The sequence below is a fragment of the Falco cherrug genome, chromosome 1 (genome assembly GCF_023634085.1).
Source record: "Falco cherrug isolate bFalChe1 chromosome 1, bFalChe1.pri, whole genome shotgun sequence".
In the NCBI taxonomy this organism is placed as follows: domain Eukaryota; kingdom Metazoa; phylum Chordata; class Aves; order Falconiformes; family Falconidae; genus Falco; species Falco cherrug.
The window spans coordinates 26,631,902-26,652,405 of NC_073697.1; the positions used below are offsets into that span (position 1 = coordinate 26,631,902).

At 39.4% G+C, this 20,504-nt stretch overlaps 1 protein-coding gene across 1 annotated transcript in view; it reads left to right on the top strand.

Annotated features, from left to right (window-relative positions):
* Positions 1-20,504, top strand: part of CFAP299 (cilia and flagella associated protein 299) — a 226,819-nt gene that overhangs the window by 14,331 nt on the left and 191,984 nt on the right. The window contains 1 exon segment of the mRNA XM_055697888.1: positions 17,495-17,499. Within this exon segment, the coding sequence (XP_055553863.1) occupies positions 17,495-17,499 (5 nt within the window).

The window sequence follows — 20,504 nt, forward strand, 5'->3', positions numbered from 1 at the left end:
AGTAACTTCAAAATGGAGACAGTTTGTACTAGTCTCTGTAGGAACTTGAGACACACCATGCTCCACGATTACACCCTGTTTTCCCATAGTATCGTTTGCTACACTCCAGCTGAAGTACCTGAATATCACAGAATTCAGTATGTTAGCTTCTAAAAGGAACGTTATAATAATTACGTGCGTATCCAGGATTTAGCTGTCTGCAAGTTTCTCTTAGGCAAGCATCAGGTTTGGCACCAGCATGTGGATTCTTACCTTTAAGCTCAGTAAAAGAACAGGGGTACTGTAACAAACAATTTTAAAAAGAAACCCAAAACTTGCTGTTACAGCTGTTTGGGATAAAAACAAACAGGTAAAGAGCAGCTAGGGTATGGGTGTGAAACCATTGAACTGTAGTAGACAGCCGGTAGCTGTCCTAAAAAGATGATTTAGGAGCACTGTTGATCTTTAGTTTTGTGTGGTTTTCCACATGGAACAACATGAGGAGATTTTTCCTCCAGTGCTTCAGTGGCTAGATTCCTCCTGCTTTTTAAATTGTGCTGTACAGAGATTCTCTGTAATGCCCTTGCAGGGCATTTGCTGCTGTTTGAGTGCTAGCAGGCCTACCATCTCATGCCTAACAGTGGTAATGGCCGCTGCCTTCCTCCCAGGTTGAGGGAGAGGGCTCAGCAGCAGGATGGTTCTTACAGCTGGATTCTTCCTCCTCACGTATTTACGTGCCCCAACTGAATTTGGCTAGTCATGTTGCTTTCAGTTGTCACTATGGTGGTTCTTCTCTTTGAATCCAGACAGGGACTGTGTTATAAAGACAGTTTCCCTTGGGTGTTGCATTAAAAGCCTGGGATCTCAAGGTATTCTTTTCAATGAGGACAGGAGGTAATTGAGGGTTTTAAGCCTTTGGGGTTTAGGGAACAAATCTGTCATTTCCAAACACTTCAAAGTTTTCTTTGAATCTTGTCACAAAAGATTGCTATAGAAAAGCAATGTTCCCTGTTACCTTTTTTTCCTAAAGACAGGAAGCTGTCTGTAGTATTAATGCTGTGCTTCTCTTCTAGCAAGACAAATTCTAAAGCTCATTTAGCTTATATCTTCTGTGTTCGTAACATTTTTTTAGTTACGGTATTTGCAGGCTAAAATTGTAATTTTTTTAAAATTACAGTTCAGTTTGGTAAATGGAAAGCAGTGAGGCATGAATGTCTATGTTACATCAGGATAATAAATTTGTATATAGCAGAATTGCACATTTTTTTCAACTCTTAAGGATAAGTACACAGCAGCCAGAGAGTTCTTTGTTTTAGGTTGGCTTTGAAATAACAACTTGAAACTTGTATGAAAACAAACAGGACTGACTTGGAAGTAGTTGCAACAGCCCAGACTCTGTATCATAATGTAGAGATTTCGCTCCTGAATGATAACAGTCAGTTTAAACTTACTATTTCTGCTGTAATGGTAGGATTTTTTAATTAATTTTTTTTGGCTATAGACATCTGTTTATATTTTTCTGCATTGATTGTCCTTTAGTCTTTTATTGTCCAGTCACAAAGTTTCATGAGGTCATTCTATAGCTTGTTGTTAGGGTGTTGGGCTCATCCCAGTGCTGCTGAATAATTTCTGATCATCAAGCTTTCTCTCCTAATTGCCCTTTCCCTTTTCCCTAGTTTTAAAAGCCCACTTCCAGTGAGCAGTCTACTATTGTCCCTTTGTTTAAAAGATAGAAAATAGAGGTAGAAGTAAATGACCAGTTTCTGCAACATTTATCCTAGAAAGAGCCTTTCATCACACTCTGCTGCTAGTTTGTTTCCTCAGAAGCTTTCACTGGTGAGGTTTCAAAAATTCAAGTAGATAGTGTCGATCAGATCATCTTTACGCATATGCTTGTCGGTGAGGCTGGTGAGGCAGGATTCCTCTCACAGAAGCTGTGTTGATTTTTTTCATGCGCTTGCTCACTAATTTTTTACTGGAGTCTGGACTGATCTGACTCTTCGCTAGAGGTCTTTGCCTGCTTCTCTGTGGTGTGGCACTTGGCTATAAATGCTTGCTTTTTGTCGCCTTTATTGCTACGTCTGCTTAATCCTGGTTTTAAAATAGTACAGTTTCTAAAAGTGCTTGTCACATGCTTTACTTTTGCTTGTGTAGCTTTTCAAAACCTGAGGAAGTACTTGTTAGCCTGAAACTTCTAGCAGTACTTAGGAGAGGAGGCCTCTATATTAATTTTTTTCTTTCTGGTATTTGGTGAGAGTGGTTTATTAATAGGAGCCTTGTATGTAATGGAGCAAGAGGCATCCATCTTCAGGCTTTTTGCTAAGCATCTTCCTTAGAGGTAGCTTTTACAGATAGCATTCATCTGTTAAATAATCACCTGATGAAAGTAAGAGAATTTTTAATACAAACAGTATGTGTGTGTGTGTGTGTGTATTTTTGTTTTTAGCTGCTAGTTCTCAGTGCAGAGCAGTGTACGAGAGGTAATTGAACTTAATGTCTTTGTATCTTTCTGCCTTTGATCTGCAAGCTGACAGGCTTGCTGATCTCTGCTTCTGCTTAGGTCACAACTCCAGTGCTTGGCCAGTATCTGAGGAGTGTAAAGGAATTACTGGGATGCTGTAAATTCTGTACAAGTACTTCCTTGGGGAATATATTTGATTACAGGAAACAAGCTGAACAGCTGTTGTCTGTAGCTTAGCTAATGGTGCTCCCAGGTCTGGAAGGCCATAAACCTGAGGAGCTTCTTAATGCTTAGCCTACTTGGTGACAGGATTGCTACACCTGAACAAGATAAGGACTGTACGTGGATTTATCTGCACGTCAGTGTGAGAAAGCCCAAATGAGATGACTGAGATACCATAGGTTAGCTTTGAAAGGATGCTGGGGTTTATGAAGAGATTGGGAGTTGAGTTGGTGTGGACAGGTGGCCTGGCTTCATGCTCATTTCTGGACGACTTTATGTGCAGCATAGCCCTGGCACACCCTGATTTGTTCCCCCTGGCTCCACATGCAAACAGGTCCACACTTCTGTCCTGCCAACTTTCGTATTGCTGTTACCTACCAGTCACACCTGAATTTGTCAGCTTTCCACTGTGATGTGGAATCAGAATCAGGGGCACTAGCAAGAGTCTTGTCTTTTCTGCAGCCCAGTGTTTGCATGCCCTGAATTCTGTTGTATGGCAATATCTTCAAACATTTTTCTTTCTCTTAGTTCCTGATGGTATTTCTTTGCAAGTGCTAGATAATCCTATGAGCTATGTATAATGACTAGGAGAGGTCCTATGCCAAAGTCGGTGAGGTAGTCTTACTATGGCTAACTTAGATGAAAGCCAGTTTGTGGACCTCGTCTTTCGGTGCTGGAAAAAGCTATCTATTCCCATTCAAGATTGCTACTCGTTGAGATGTCTGTGTATGTATTACTACATACTGTCTACTGTTCATGAGAAGTCATGTAAATTTTACATACTACTTGCAATTCTCTGATGTTGCTCCTCTTCTGCTGTGATTGAAACAGCAGCATTGGAAATGTTTGCCTGAGGGAACTAGTCAGTGACTAGCTAGCTGCAGTAGCTCCCCACTCCCCCTGCTTGCCCCCCCCCCCCTTTTTTTTTCTTCCCCCCTGCCCAAAGTCCTGACATCCAGATTTAAGTCCCAAAAACCACAATATGAATGGACCACTTGTGGTGCTGGCTGTCTTTCCCAGTGGTCCGGAAGCTAACGGTTGATGCCACTGGTATTAATAATGAAATATTTCCTTTTAAACAGCAGGAGTATCGTCATGGCAATATTGCTTAATATAGATCATCTGTGTATAATCACAGTGCAGCAAGCTCATATTTTATGCCATGTAGTCAAGTATTTCAGGAGCTTCCTAGGTATATGTCTTCATATTAAATGCCATGAGAAGGCTTTTGAGTGTTTTTACAAGTACATTGAAGTTGTGTGGTAACATCCAACATAGAAATGAGTACTTAAGCATGTCTTTACAGCAGGTATCAGAAGCATAACTGGCCTTTTTGCCAAGAGAAATCTACTCCAGTTACCTGCAATATCCTGCCTTTGGAATGTGCTTGAAAGTGAGAAGTTGCGGAAACCTGGAGAATATTTGGAAACATTCTGCTTTTTCACTTTGGAATCCAGGGAATTGTCAGTAGTACACTTCTCTAGCAGCTAGAGAAGACCCTGGACTTGCTTGAAACCTCTTGCAGTGTTCTGGCTTGAAGTGGCTGCAAAATTGCCTTATTTTGTTATCTGAGGTCTTTTTCAGTATAGGGAGAATCATCTGAATTTGGATGTGTAAAGCTGGTGAGTGGAAGCTTTAATTGTAGTATTCGGTATGTCAGAGGAAGGCTGATAGAGCTTAAAAGAGGGTAGCCAAAGGCAAAGATGAAAACAATGTGTTTTATTAGTATATGGAGAAAAAAAGTATTAAGTCTATAGAAGAGTACACCTTGAGTAATGATATAAACTCATAAATTTCAGATGCCAGGTGATATTTTTCCTTGATGTTTCATTACAGAATACAGTGGGAAAGATGTGTTGTTTTTTCTGGGAGCGAAGACAGGCAATGGTATTGAAAACTGTGCTGGAAAAAAGTGACAAATGTTAACAAGCAGTATCACGAAGTCCAGTCTGTGTAACTCCCTGGAGTCCCAGAGTAGTTAGTAATGAAGTGATGGAGCTTATGGCATCCATTGTTAAAAGCTACTTCTACCCTGCCTCCATGGAGGAATAGTAAATACTGCATTTTTTAGAAATACTTTAAGGGAGAGGCAGAGGCAGATTAGTGAGTGTTTACACAGAAATGCCTTTAATTGGTCACGGAATAAACAATAAAACACCTGGAAAATCATGGTAACTTGGTTTTGGCAAAGGACAAGTTGTGTTTGAAGGGTGGCAAGAGATTAAGAAAACACATTACTAAGAGGGAAAGAAGAGAAATGGTCTGACACAGTGTGCTTAACCTTTCTGCATGTCTTCGACAATAATTATCCCCAGGGTTAGTAAAGTAAACAACTGTCTTGGTGTGCATTAAACCAGCTTAAAAAAACCCCAAGGTGTTAGAATCTTTCACCTTGGCAAAAACTGAATATCATGGTGGCTCAGTCCTTCTTCCTCACATTCCTCCATTAATTCCTGTGAAGGTTAAATACTTCTGAGTATATGGATTCGACAGGTGAAATTCATTGCTGAAAAATGCCAAGTTGCGGGCAGCAGCAGAAATATTTCTGAAGTCCTGAAAGAAAAAGAAAACGAGGAGGCTAAAAATGTAAGATACCTTTAATTGCCATACGTATCCATTAGTCCTTGCCGAAGGAGCAAGTTGTCACTAGATCTACTAGATGGTGCAATCAACTGTATTGTATGAGGTACAGATACTATTTATAGATTTAAGTTCCTTAATATGCTATCCAGGCATTGACTAAAATCAATGAGTGATGTGTTGTTGCTGCAGAAATGACAGGAGTAAAAAGACAGCATTTGGGAGAGTGTGTGTGTGCTTAAGGTGATGATATTCTATATTATGGAGTAACATGATGGGCCATATATTACATGCCCTTAAAAGGAGTAAGTTTAGGTTGTTGATTAAAAATAATGACAATAATGATAAGAAAAGCTTACAGCCATTGTTGGTAAATTGAGTTAGTTTTGCTATGCCATGTCAAAGTTAACCTTAAAGCTTCTAGAATGTAGTTTGGTCTAAAGAGTGCGTGCGGAGCAGCATTAAGTCTTTTGTATGAAGGGAAGGTTAACTGTCATAGTAGCAGCTAACTAAGTTATTTTAGTAGACGTATATGAAAGGATTGGATCACGTTTGGAAGTAAGTAAACAATAGTCATGTGCATGCTGTCCTGGGAAATAAGAAGAGAAACCCAGTAACCACAAGGGCAAAAATGACTGTGAGAATGAAGAACCTGGTTGGACGTACTTGATACTGTATTTTGTGATCCCTCTTGACATGTTGGGTTGATCACTCATTCACACTTCTGATGAAGGTGTTCTCACCATTATGTGGCCTTGCATCATATCCAGAGTGAACTGAACAGGGAAGAATAGGTCTCACTTTTGTTGTCACAAAGTATCACACATCACTTGTATCTAGTGAAACCTTACAACTGGAGAAGTTTCCCATTTTCTGATAAATACAAGGTTGTAGTTTATCATTGGGAGCTATTTCTACACCACCATTAGACCTATTGGGAGATATCCATTGGTAGCTTCAATCCCACACAAATTGGTGTTAATAAAGCAGGCTGCTAGTGTGCTAGTGTTGGGGTTTCCCCCTTCCCCCCCCCCCCCCCCCCTTTTTTTTTTTTTTTCTTCTTTTTCTCCTTCTTTCTCTCCAAGTTGCCATCTCGCTGTAGAGGTAAAAAATTTTGCTTTCGAGAAACGTGTTCTTTAGTGTCTTTCATCATTATTGCCTGAGTAATCGAGTTGGGAATGAATGCATTTGCTTTGACTTGACACCTGGATTATGTGGTTTTGTCTCTACCAATTTGTTTTTTGTAATCTCTTCCTATTATATCTGCTGTTTCCTGAAGTTTTTGCTTTCATTGCTGCCAGTATTCATTGTCCTTTTTGACTTACGCTCATTTTTAACGTGCTTTCCTAGTTGTTAACTTTGGGTTTGCCTCTTCTGAAGCCCTCAGTGGAGGAAATAAGGTACACTATAAATCGAAGAGCATTGTTGTTAGCCATTTTTTCCTGCTGACTGTATTTTGGCAAAAGTGCAAGGAAGTGGATGGCGATAGGTTGTCCTTGTGGATGGGGATAGGAGCACATGCCTGTGAACATGCCTCTTTGCTTACCGTACTTTGTAGTGAGTGGCACGTGTGGTTCAAGGACTGCTGTCCAAATAGATTGTTCCGGTCAAACAGCTCTTCTATTTTTGTATTTCTGACCCAAGTTATTAAAGAGAAAACTCTTTAAGGGCTGTTGTAGGTTTGGAAGTGACACTACTTTTACTAGTTGTATTACAGTGGAGGAGGATGTGAGACACAAGGAACTTACCAGAATCATGTTCCATTTGGCCCTGTAATGGTTGAAGAGGATACTGATTCTTGTTAACAGTTTGCCTGCTTTTTATGGCATTCTGGTCTCACAAGCATCAGAGTATCTCTTGTTTGGGTTCTTTTGCCTTGATTCTTCTTCAGTGCGTATGCAAAGTTCTGTGTGAATCCATTTGGGGATGAACAGCTTGTACCTGCTCATTGTACACCTGCAGGGAAACAAGAGAAGCACAGTGCATTTCATTTTACACTCTGGTTTGCACATTACCTAGACAGAAGCGTAATACCTAAAGGTCCTTGTTTTGTGGCACTGAAGAAGTAAAATGTGATGCTGGAAGTTACTCTTGAGTATCTTCATGTGCAGGCTGTTGGTAATAACATTTTCACTTGCTGTTGGGGAGCCAGCACCAGATCTGCTCTGATCCCATCCTCCTATCCCAGTCAATAAAGTTGCCAGAGCATGACAAAATCAGCTGTACCATTCCTCAGGGGTGCGCTGATTCCGTACGTGAACTGAGAAACTGACAGGATGTGCGGAGCTTGGGATCTCCGTTACATAAGGCCAGAGGTGAAAGTGTGCTCTTCTTTTCTCCTGCACTTTATTTTCAGTGAAGGCCTTTAGTGAACACTCCCATTTCCTTAAACTCAGTCCGTATACTTGGTGTTGAAAAAAAAAAAAAAGTGTTTGGCAGAAAGTGGGAGTAATTTAGAAGAAATGCCTTTAAAGCCAGCGTACTGTTTCCTGCTGGACACATTCTTTGAGGCCGCATGTCTGTCTGCAGCGGCACAGGCTGTCTCCCTGAATATGCAAGGACTGAAATTTCTCATTGTTTTTCTGGGACATCTTGCCACTAATGTTCCTCTTAATTTTGTTTTTTCTGCACACTGATTGTTTTCATTTTAGCTTCTCTATTGAACTGTGAATCATTTTGGGCTACACAATAATATCACATTACAATGTGACAAGAGTTTTTAAACCATCCCAGCTCCCTTCCCCTTGCAAGGGCTCGTGAAAAAATGTCCTGTTATTATGTTAGCCGCTTAAGGAAAATACCAGCTGCTAGCAAGCTGCTTTTCTCCACTTAGTCACTATAACCGAATTGTGTGAACTGTAATATCATTCCCCAGGCTATTCATGCTTAATTGGTAGCACCCTTTTACTAACAGCTCAGGAGTAGAGGAAATGTTTTTAAACAGTCTTAATATGTAACACAGCAACATGGGATTAAAATTCAGTACATTATCTCTCTTGGTATTTTATTACTGCAGGTGCACAACAGCCACTGGTCAGACATATGCTCTGGGCAACATTGCAATTAATCAAAGCTATTCTGTTTATACACCTGCACTCACAAAAGATCCTGCATGTAAATAGAGGATGCCAGAGAGAAGAATCAAGGAAAAGACTGATGGAGCCTACATCGTTGTAAATTAATCGCTTGCTTAGGGGAAATATTGCAGAAGGGTACAAGCAATTCTTAAACCAGCTTGATTGTTACCCCAAGGCTGCAGGTGTTGGTGGTATTTAAAGAATGTTTACAGATAAACTTCCACAGCAGCAGAGGTTGATTCAGCTCTAGCTGAACTCAAGGGGCTGTTTTGATTGTAGTGATCAGACAATACTCCTTAACGAAGAGAGAGCAGAAATGTTGCACGTGGCATTAATGTTGATTATTTTGCAAGTCTCAGTGACCGGCATGGGGAAGTTCTCCTGTCTGCTCCTGTTGCTGTGGCTTTAGCGCAACTCCACAATACCCTGCGTGCAGAAGAGACCGATCCCTCTTCTGTTGCACATGGTTGGAAGTCATGGTGATGCTGAAGCACGGAAGTTGCTGGCTGTTGCTTCCTTGGCGAGACTTTCTTGGGATGTGTTACAGGGAAGCACATGGTGAGTCTCACTTTGCTGTTTGTCAGGAGCAAGCAGTGTGAGCCCTCTGCTATGTGCAGTTTTTTGCAGAGATGGCATTGGCCACATTGACCTGGTCTGAACACTCTGCTCTTTTTAGGGCTGTGATGTGTGGGTTTGGGCAGGAGCTGTATTGTGCCTTCAGTACCTACCCTCCGGTGTTTCAAGGAAAAGTGTTTTATTGAATTTCCAAGAACAATTCTTAACAGCTGTAGACTTTTTTTTTTTCTCTTTTTTTTCTGGAAAGATTAAGGATGTGGTGAGAGAAAGCAGATAAATAATAGGATTTGAGGTAACTTGCACTTTTGTCAGATGTGTGACTAGCGTAGTGGGTGGGTTTTCTGGAAGAAAACATTCTATGGTAGCATAATGATTTCTGCAGAGACAAAGTGAGATACTGTGTGTATGCTACATTATAGCATTAAACTTCAGGGCCTGTAACTACTCCTACAGACTTAAGTGTTTAAAAGTTAATTATGTACTTAAATTAAGCATGTGTCTGAGAAATAGCAGTATTACATGCTGAGTCACTGTTTTTAGAGGTAAGGGGATCTTGTCCGGGTGGTACAGGACATGACACTTTGGCTGCCACATTTTGCATGGACAGCCATGAATATCTGCAGCAGTGGTTCTTGGAACAGTGGTCATTTGTGGCTTAAATGCTTTTGTCTGAGAGGACAGGGATGATCTGGTGGTATCCACCACTGGGCAAATCTAGGAAGACTTTAGATCTAGGAAGCAGCGTAGTTGACATGAGCAGGTCTTCGGAAGGTGCTGTTTACAAGAGCCACCACGAGGCGTTCGGTACTACCTTCTGTGCAGAGGAAAATGGTGTGATGGGCCATGTGGATATTTGGCATTTGCTTAAAACTTCAAATGTTCATTATGTTTCCTCATGTGATTGAATGAGTATCTTGTAACTTTTGACTTGTGTTGGGTGGTGGGTTTTTTTGTGTGGTTTTAATTTTGTTTGTTTTTGTTTTGTTAAAAGAAAAAACACAGTGGGCTTACCACATTAAAGGTTGAAAGAGATTTTAACAACGGTTGGAGAGAGTTGCCTAATTTTCCATCAGGGCTTCAAAGCCGTATGTTGTCAGTGTAGAAGAATGAAGGCAAGGTGCAGGTTTATTATGTACAAATGGATTAAATAAGGTTTGTTTTTGATTGGACACTTTATCATTCTTAAAAATTAATGAAATACTTCTGGAAGACAAAATAGGCCTTGTATCAAATTTATTTGTAATTCAAATATTTTGGATTTAAACCTGCCTTTTTTGTTTAGCTATGAGAAGCGCAGCAACAGAGAGCTGAACAGGTCCCAGTACTGAGCGGGGCCTGGGTATAGGCCTGTGCTTCGCTAATTTCATACCGCAGCTTCAAGTACTTCAGTGCTCTGGAGGCCAAAACAAAAGTGGATCTACATGTGGAAAATATGAGCTAGCTAAGCTATTGCTTACTGTACTAGTACTTAGCGTGAATGTGATTGAAGGTTCTGGTTGGCTATTGTTTTCCAGCAACATTTGGAATGACTTCTTGGTTTTGTTTTAAAATTTTGCTAATCTTTTGCCTGAAACCTATCCTGAAAAGGATATTCTGTGTCCCACCTCTTTAATATATTGCTCTTTATATCACAAAACATAGACTTTACTTGATTCACTTTTCAGAGAAACTAGCAGATTGAACTCGCCTGAATTACAGAAACATATTTAAAATGGTTGAGTTTTTTTAAAGAAAAAAACCCCCATAAACCCAAACCAAACCCCAATTTTTTTATCTGTGGGCTTTATTGGTTTTGCTTTTTATTTGAGCCACACCTTTAAATAATTTAAATAATTTAATTTTATTTAAATAATAAATAATTTAAATAAAAAATATTGAAGCCTTCTAGAAACAGTATTAAATAGATTTTGCACTCTTTTAATGAGATCATCAGGCCAAATGTTTTGATTGCTGTGTTAATACAGCACCAGAAATAGAGTTTAATTGCAGGTACAGGTTGACAACAGTCCATATATCAGTTTTTCATTCCTGGGCACAAAGTTATTCTTTTTGGACAGACAATGCACCTCAAACCAGGAGGCTTGTTTGAAACTTTGCATTCTGTTCTATAAATATACAGGGTGGTTAAACAATTTGTCTTATTATTGCACTACAGAAAGAAATCAAGAAGGTTACTACAGTATTTGCATTAAAGTTGGAATATTCAAGGCAATTGGTGTGACAGCTCTTAGGGATGAATCTTGACGTGCACATAAATCTGGTACTGTAGTGTAGGACACGACAAAGCAATATCCGAGGGACAGTGGCTGGTTTCATATGAAGTACTTCTAACCAGAGAGCGCCGTGTAACTGGATTACTTGCATTGCTTGGGGCTGCTGCCTCCTTCTAGTGGAACAAAACTAAATAGTTCCAGTCTTTGCTGCATTAACTCACTCGGGGCAACTGCAGAAGGACCCTTTGGAGGATCCAGAAGGATCCTCCTTGTTTCTGGAGTGGTGCAGTGGGGGAAGAGTTTATGTTTATCTTGAAGCTGAGTTGAGAGGGCAAATTGAAATTTTGCTTTGTCTGCTGTGGGAGCCCTAAGATTTAAAAGCAGTTTAATGCCTAATGAGGTGGAAACTTTATGGGACATGTGAAAAAAGGCTTTGAAAATCCCACAGGTAGCGAACTGATGTACTGATATTGTGTACTTTCGAGAAGTATTATCTTCCTCTATCTATTGGTGAAATGGCTTGTGGACCTACGAGCTCAGAGTTTTAAACTGTCTTATTTTCAAATGCATGGCCCTTGCTCATCAGTGTATGCTATGAGGCAGAGGAGTGAGTTTTAAAAGGAAACACAGGACCGTATATTAGTGCAGGCCCTAGAGCATGCAAGAGAGAAGGCTGAAATCCTATGATGATGGCTCGTGACCAAACTATCTGAAGTATGGGTGTTTGTGCGAAGGTAGGATGTGCTGCGCTGTGACTGGGTGGGTATAACGCTGTGTTGTTGGAAGGACCTTGTCTTCTGGTTCGGAGTGGTGTATGAACAGTGAGATCATTTCACGCTGGCAGCTTGGTTTGTGTGTTGCTGCCTTTCTAGTTCAGAGCCAAAACAGACATTGGGTTTGCAGGTTTTTTTTTAGTAATAAGCCATGACTTATTATGAGAAGGATGGGCTTGTCAGAGGGATAAAGCATTTTGGGTTGCACAGCCCCAAACCATTTATGATGTGCTAGAATATGACCTAAACATTAAAAGATTTATATTTGTCCTTAGCCTGAAAAATATTCCTGTGCTGTACTTAACTTTTTCTCTTGCACCTGCATTTCACTGTGGAAAATATTTTTTTAGTGAGAAAATGTCATGGCGAATGCACTGAAAAGCACAACAGTTTCTTATAAAATCTGCCTTAAGACTGTGAGTTCAAGCCAAAATCTTCGTGTGTTATGATGCGATACTACTGCAATAGGAAAACAGTGTTGGGTACAAAGTGCTGAGAAAGAGTTGTGCAAAATGGGAGGTACGAGGTGAATAAAAGTAGGGATAATTACAGATTTAAAACGGTGATGATTGTCAATGCAGAAACTAGTATTTTTCATTAAAACTTCCCCCTAAGTCCTGCAAAATCTTAGCTTGGTCTTCAGTGGATTCTGTTTAGTAAGCTTTTACTTAATAGTTATGTAATCATAAAATCCAAAACAATAAATTACATTGCTTACCACTTTTGGAATGTGATGGATTTTTAAACATGCATGTATTTATGCTGTCCTATTTGACCACTACAAACTCGGGTTTTTTTCTTCTTTTTCAAATGACTGTTGTGTTAGGTGTCACTAGGAGGACCTGATTCTTCACAAGGGGTCATCTCAGAAGTTTGTGATAGTTTTTCTTTTTCTGAAGGTGTATCAAGTTGAGCCAATGAAATTGCTATTTCCTCATCTAAAAAGGTTTCCCCTGAGGATTGTCAATACATGTATCTATTTTAATAATGTAGCCACATGTACTAAGAATTTTATTTTAAAAGAAAACACTTGTAGTAGATTCCTGCCACGTATGTTTCACATCTCCAGTGTTTTTGTGATTCAGTCACTTCAGATGAAGCTGGTAGACAGGACTATTTCCTTGAATTGCGAATGACTTGTTCTCGGAGGGATCTGCAATTAGAAAAGCCTGGTGTGATACTGTCCTAAAACATTTTTTAATACTAAGACCTATGTGTGAATTTCTAAGAACATAAGAATAATGAGGACAAATTCTGTCATTTGTTCTTAGAGGTGTATTTTTCTAAATAACAGAATTTAAACTTCATGTTCTAAAAAAGAATTAACAGAGTAGTATTTTTTAATTATTCCTCAGGGCATGTCGTGCTGGTTTTTTTCCATTGTTTTTCTTCTTTGAGGAAGACAGCTCTGCTTCTGTTGGATAGAAGGTAAATATCCCTTTCCTAATTTAAAGATTCTGATCATAAGCACATGAAAGAGTTGAATGTTATAAGTAGGACTAAAGAGAAAAGAGCTAGTAGAAAAAATCTTGAAATACTTTACTTTGAATTTTAATGTTGAAAATAACATTTGGATGCTTGCTTGAACAGATACTTGGTTGAAGGTTGAACAGTAACAACAGTATCAAACTCTGAAGGGAGAAGAAAAAAAATACTGATTTTTTGCTTTCTAAAGTAGATATTGCACCTGAACCGAGAAACAAAGCCTTTGGTGTGCATGGAACACTAGTAAACACTGGGATATGTGAAGTGGGTCCTCTCACTGAGAATGTCTCACTTGTGTTTCCAGGCTTTGCATTGGCATCATCATCATTTCCAGGTAGTTATTAAAATCTGCTATGGTGTCCTTCTCTAAGGATGCTAGTGAATGCTGTACAGCAACACTGCAGATAGACAGTAGGAGATGGTAAAGGAGTGATAATCCTGAAGAAACAAACAAGTCGAGCTGGGGACACCTAGGGGAAGCTGAGAGATGAACTTCAACTCTTCCTGACAGGAAGCAAGGTAGAACATGAACACAAAGCAGCTATTTTGACTGTGGCAGGAATAGAAGCACTCTACTTGTTTAAAGTATGGAATTGAGAAAGACCAAGTCAGTTATCAGAAATGGTAATGTATGTGGAAAGTTTTGCATCCTGGTGAGGTGCAAAGCTTTTGAAAAACACCAACTTGGGTAAGAATGGGGATCATGAGAAGCTGCTGAAACAATTTTCTGTTGAAAGAAATCTGTCCAGCTCTGTCAAACAACAATGTTTATCTAGGCCTTTGGATTCTTAAGGAAAGATCAGACTTTCATTAGGAATGACATTTCCAACAAGACCATTGGTAGATACTTTTTTTTTTTTTTAAAAAACTAAATAAGAGGAAAAAAGAACTAGCTAAGCTGCAGAATAAATTGAAGCAGATTATGAATGCTGGTGGAGGAGTAAGACAATGTTGTAGTCAATGTGGCTAGCAAAGTGCAGGGCCATGGGGACATGTGGTCTCCACAAATATACTTGGAAAAGAGAGTAGTAGATGTCCTTTCTAGAACGGAATTGAGACAAGCAGCAAAATTTGTTATTCCTGTAGCTTTTGAAGTAAGTGGTATAAAACTATTTCCATGAAGATCCCTAGGAACTGGAATATGCAGAAAGTGACCTACAAGTAATTTATGGTGGTCTTAAAAGAACGCAGACACTGGGGGAAATAATCCAGGACTGTGAAACTTGACAAGTTGGAGGTCGTCAGGCATTTATAGAAATTTCAGATTGTGGTTCAAAGTTGGCATGGATCTGTTCCAGATATGCTGAAAAGATGTACTTGTTTGTTTGAGGTGGTTGTGTCTTCTGTCCACAAATAACGTCATTAGAGAATACAACTGTGTCTTATGTCTGAAATCAGTATTTGCTAGCAATGGCATATGGAGATGTGGGTATAACTTGGGAGTCTTTAGTAGTAGTATGGGCTTTTTTTTTTTTATTAATTGAGCGTAATGAATCAAGTGTGTGATATCCGTAGACCTATGCTATTATGGAAAATCATCTTGGAAATCACTAGCAGCACATGTAAAGACCCCTGGCCCCTAAATTACAGGCCACTACACCCAGAAGTGGTTGGGTTGTTTAATAGGAAGCTTCAGTGCAATTGTGACTGCTTATTGTTATGAGTAGCATGACAGCAATCAAAAAGATGAGAACTGGACAGGTAAAGCTTTTTCTAACAGCAAGACAGTTCACACGTGCAACAGCAAAAAAGGACTGCAGGAGGCAGCTGTCCTCAGGAAGTTTTTTCTTTCTCACTGGAGGCAATCACTGAAGATGCAAAAGGATTGTGGGGAAAAATATGAGACTCCAGCTTTTGTTTTCTTTCTATTTTCCCCTCTTTTTTTTCAGAATTAAGGGGGAAAGGAGAGGGTTTCTCAGCTTCTAAATTAGAATTCTAATTTTAGAATTCTAAATTCTAATTCTAAATTAGAAGCTTGTGGCAGAGTCTGTGGAAGGTTCATATCTGTGATGTAGAGGCTAAAGCATGAGATGGTGTAGGAGTCTGTAAGACAGACAGAAGACAAATTTTCTTCAGTTAGAAAGTATTGATAACATATCCATGAGGTGTTAGTACTTGGAACTTCTGTATTCATGTGTGTGGCTTGTCACAAGAGATGTATGTGTTCAGAGTCTGGATGGCCTCATCAGGCTTGAGATCTTGATGTTGGAACATACAGGATTAAATTCAATTCCTGAGGGAATAGTTCCCTTAAAAACCAACAAAAGTTGGAAGCATGTTTCTGACTTTTGTCTCTACAGAATGGTAACCTTAATGAATTCTCTCCCCCTGCCTCCCCACTGTGTGTCACAGTACTACAATTACCTTAAAAAACCTGTAATTTTTGTATAATGATGCATGGAATGAGAGTTTATTGTTGATCCATAGCCTCTGAATAGGTTATGGTAATGTTTTGAATACCTTTGTTTTCAAAATCTTTTGGAAAGTCCTACAGCATTTGAAAGAGGCTGCATTTCTGCCTGTGTGTGTATCTAGGGAGGAGTTAATAAAAAAGTGGCAAACTTTCTGCATCATTACTGTTGTTTAAAATGAATTTTGGTGGAAGTCCATAGGTCTAATACCATCTTTGCTTCTGCTTGAAGACATCTTAGGGAAGATACCTGAACAAATAGTCTTGTCACAAGATTAGACACAGGAGGTATAAAATTGGTATATGCTACGTTGAAAAGTGGGAGTCTTTGGAAGGACACAGGGAAAGCAAGTATGTGCAGAATTTCTGTAGTGAGGAGTTAATATTTTAACAGTAAAAGAAATTCACATATATGGAAAAGGTGCTGATGTAAATCTGGATTAAAAGCAAAATTGTAAAACAGTAAAGCAGGACCAAGCATGCTCCCCTATTGCAGGAAGGTGCCAGTTTATTTTGTGGCAGGAAATGCAGCAACACTTGATGAAACCTTGCAGGTCTGCAGGTTTCTTTGTGGTTTTGTTTTTATATTTATTTCACAATTACATTAGTGTAATATGTGAGCTGAGAAACATCTTCAGAAACATAACTGGAGAACAACAGAACAACTGGAGAATACAGATTTTTCATCTTTAAATTTGAGAGCTTGGAAAGAAGTAGGATTGTTTTTTGTTTGGTTTTTTTTTTTTAATGCAAAACCAGAAAAAATGGAACAGATTTGAGCCTCGCATCCATAAATCAAGGTTAAAAGGTACTGTCAGCTATGCCTATGCAACATGTAACTTGAAGTCTCATTTTTTGCAGCAATTGGGCAAAACTGTTCTGGATTTGAGGTGAAAACTTTGTGTATGTTACCTAATGCCAGAATATGTCAATTATGAAAATTAAGTAACAATTGCTTGGGGTGGGAGAGGACTCTAAAGTGTAGTTCTGAAGAGAACTGATCCTTATTGGGTGGTGAGACTGTTTATGTTACTCTGTCAGAATTGCTGTTTTCAGTGGGAGCTCTGTGTGCAGGTAGGTACTAGAGAGCACAAGAAGTGTGGATCAGGTGGGGCTGCTTGGTGGCAGATTCAGATCCTGCACCTGCCATTTCAAGGTCTGTGGAGCCATGTGGGTGGACAGACAAAGTGGCCCTGGAAGAGATTGCAGAGAAAAGTTTTGATAGAGGAAAAAAAAATTGGAATACAGCTTAGATGTGGTCAGTCTTTATATTAGTTTACAGCAGCAAGTATGCAAGAATATGAAGATTCCAGGCATGAACTGGGAAGAGAAAAATTAAAGGAAAAACATTATTCACATAAAAAAATGGAGCAGGAAAAAGATTAGCTTGACAGAAGAGCAAAAAGGAGCATGGAAAACCACGGAAGTCTCAGAAGCAAGCAATGCTTTCAGGAGGGTTTTTTCACAGGGTAAAAAAATGTAGCCGGAGGATATCGCAAGGGCTGAAAAATAAATGATCTTCCAGCCACTTAAATAAGTGAGAGGGGGAAAAAACCCAACCAAACCACCCCAGCATTCTGGAAGCAATGTTGAAATGAGAGAAGCTTTCTTTAGAATAGAGAAAAGAAAAAAACCCCACAAACCAAGCAAAAAACCTCACTGGACTGGAAAGCAGAGCGTGATGGAACAGCCAGTCTTGAGCACTGCGGAGGAGACAGCAGAAGTTAGTATGAGAGGTACGTTGCAGAGGATGGTAATGAGTGGCATGCTGGGGAGAAAAGGGAGAGTTACTGCTGTTCTCTGAAAGCATGTAAGAAGTTGTTTGCGGACTGAGCAGAGTGCTGAAGTTGGCAAAAAACCTGTTGCTGTTGATTAAGTCATTGAGGATGCAAAGTCCTGGTTGTGAGTGACTGATGTATAAAGTTCCTCTGTCCAGTGATAAAAATTCTACTCTGACAGATGCTGTCTTCCCATCTGAAAACTGAAGATGAACAGAGTCGGATGATAGCTAAATAAAGCAAAGTCGTCATTCCAGCGATTCCTGTTTATGGTGGGGAGCAAGGGGAAGCAATCAACCTAAACTATAAGAGAGAGCTGAAAAACAAACTGTCAGTGGCAGGAAGAATGAGTGAGCTGGCCTTTTGGCCAGGTTGGTTTGGATTTTGTCATAGCTCTGTGTGGAGGATTTTGGTGCATTTGTAAGATACATAGCACTGGCTACCGAGGAGCGTAATGTAGGCAGGTGTTGAGCAATGCTTCCCTATGCATACCAATGTTGCTGATACCAAAAAAAACCTTCCAAGAGCACTTCCAGGTATTTTGTATTTAAGATTACTGAAATGTGTCTTCCCTTGGGCAAGGATGTTCTTTGTGTTACATACCTAAGGCTGAGACCTCAGTCACTCTTCATAACTTCCTGTAGCTTTATACCTTGATAAAACAATCCCTTTGTGACAGGAACAGACTAAATTTATGACTGAATAAATCTGGTATGATGACTGGGATAGAAGCTCTATGAAGATTCTATTTGTATATAAAATAAAATTGAAAAGCTCTTATTAGTGGGTGAAGAAAGATAGAGATCTTCCTCTTAGAGATGCCTTTGTCAATAATCCTCTTCATGTCCTCTTTCCTGTAGCAGGCTGTATCATCTGCATCTGATGATTTTATACTCATCAGTTTAAAATAGTGGGTCAGGGCCACAACTGGCAGATGCCAGCATGATTTCTTCAGGACTGATTTAGAGGTCAGTGTTCCTAGAAATTTCTTTAAGCAGTTTTGCTATAGAGGATGAAAGACTTATATGAGATCTGAACCCGGCAGCAAGACCCAGTCCTTTCCACTGTAGAGAAGTATCATGTTCTACAGAATAGTCAGTAATGGTAGCAGCAAGCTCACTAGCTAACAGGGATTAAAAACAATTTATTAACATCTGAAATAATGTTGGGTTTTCTTTACATAAGTGCACCATTCATCAAAATATGCTGATTTTAAAATAAATAAATAAATAAGCAAGCCCTGAGGGTTGCTCAAAAGATGCAGGGTAGATCCTCTAGTCTTTACACAGAAGTTCAAATTATTAAAAAAAACTTTCTAGGCTTGTTATTGTCTACAAGGCAGATGGGAACATTGATCTGTGCTTCTAACTTACCTCTCTGGCTCAAGCCTGCACAAAAGAAAACGGGTTTTCAAATGCTTCTTTCTTTAAGGATAACTGCACTTTCAATTCCAGTTCATAGATTTCTGTAGCATTAAATTCTGCAAACCATTGTCATTAACAATCCTATAAAGAGCTGCAAGGGATTATATTTCTTATCTTGTACTGATACAAACCAAGGATTTTTCTGAAGAAAATATTTTAAAGCCTCCTACTTTAGCCAAAATGATGATTACAAATGGATTTGCTTCTTAGAGACCAATGAAGTATACAAGAAAATTTTTCCACTTCTCAGGGAGATCCAGCCTAGGCTGGTTAAATTAAAAACCTCTTTAACACCATTGCTTCTGTTGAGGCTATCTGCTAATGCTATAGTGGGTGTTCTGTGTAGAAATTTATTAAACCTATCCCAATGCGCTTCCGCGTCTTTTTCTTTCTTTGTCTCTCCAGATTCAGCTGTTGTTCTGCTTCAACTTGTGCACGTGGTTACGTTCCTTCATTTCCCATTGTGTCTTTTTTACCCCTTTTCGCAGGGAACGGGTAAATATTAGAGGCATATTGTTGCCAAAGTTGGTGCCGAAAAGACTCCTTCTTTCTTGTATTATTGTAACCTTCTGGGTTTTTAATCTTCTTTCCTTTTCTTCAGTCAGGTTGATTGTTACCCCGCTTTTCTAGTGCTTTGATCCAGCATTGCTGTATTGATTCCTTCTCCTGTTCAGCTAACTACTTCATCATTGTGTTTTGCTCATACTGATGCAGCAGCATTAGGAATAAGACCCATTATCCCTTAGGAGCTTAGACAACAAAAAAGGAGATGGAGTCAAACTGGCTTTTAGTCTTAAATATGTAACAATGCTCAAGTTAGGTCTAGCTTGTCTTTCTCTTCTTGATATTACCTGTTATGATGTTTCTACTATCTATTGCACTTTTTAATTATTCCTACATGAAGGAATTAATGAATAAAAACATCCACTCTCCACATCCAAAACTTATGCATATGGTTACTCTGTGCTGCATCTCGTAGGGTGAACTTTGGATGTGGTGATGGTGGGCATGGAATTAAGTGTTGTGCCAGTTCAACCTTGTAGATGGGCTTTTCTGGGGACTTGGACCTTTGCTATGAAAGCTGCTCGAACCTCTAAGTTGGCATGTATTTTCAGATGTTAGTGATCTCACACACACACACACACACACACATTTTCTCTTCTCTCTTGCACAGATACAGTAGAGTCATGTGAAAATCACTGCTTGTTGTTAAAGAAAATGTATTTTGAATTAAGAAATCTAAAGTGCTGAAGCTGCTAAATGGCAGAACTGGGCCTTGTCCCTTGTATAGCCCTAACCCAAGGGTAGTTTAAAACTTAAGTTAATCAGTAGGTGAACAGAGAAAAAATAGATGGTCAATTTGTATATACAGGTGCTCTCAGAAACGCAGGTGTTTTTAGAAAAATTAGTATATATGAATAGGAATTGCTTGTTCAAAGTCTAAGTGTGCTTGAAGGAGTGTGTGAGTTAAAGCAGGCAGAAAGATCGTGATCTGAGGAGAAGCCTGGAACTGAGGCAGAGGCTGG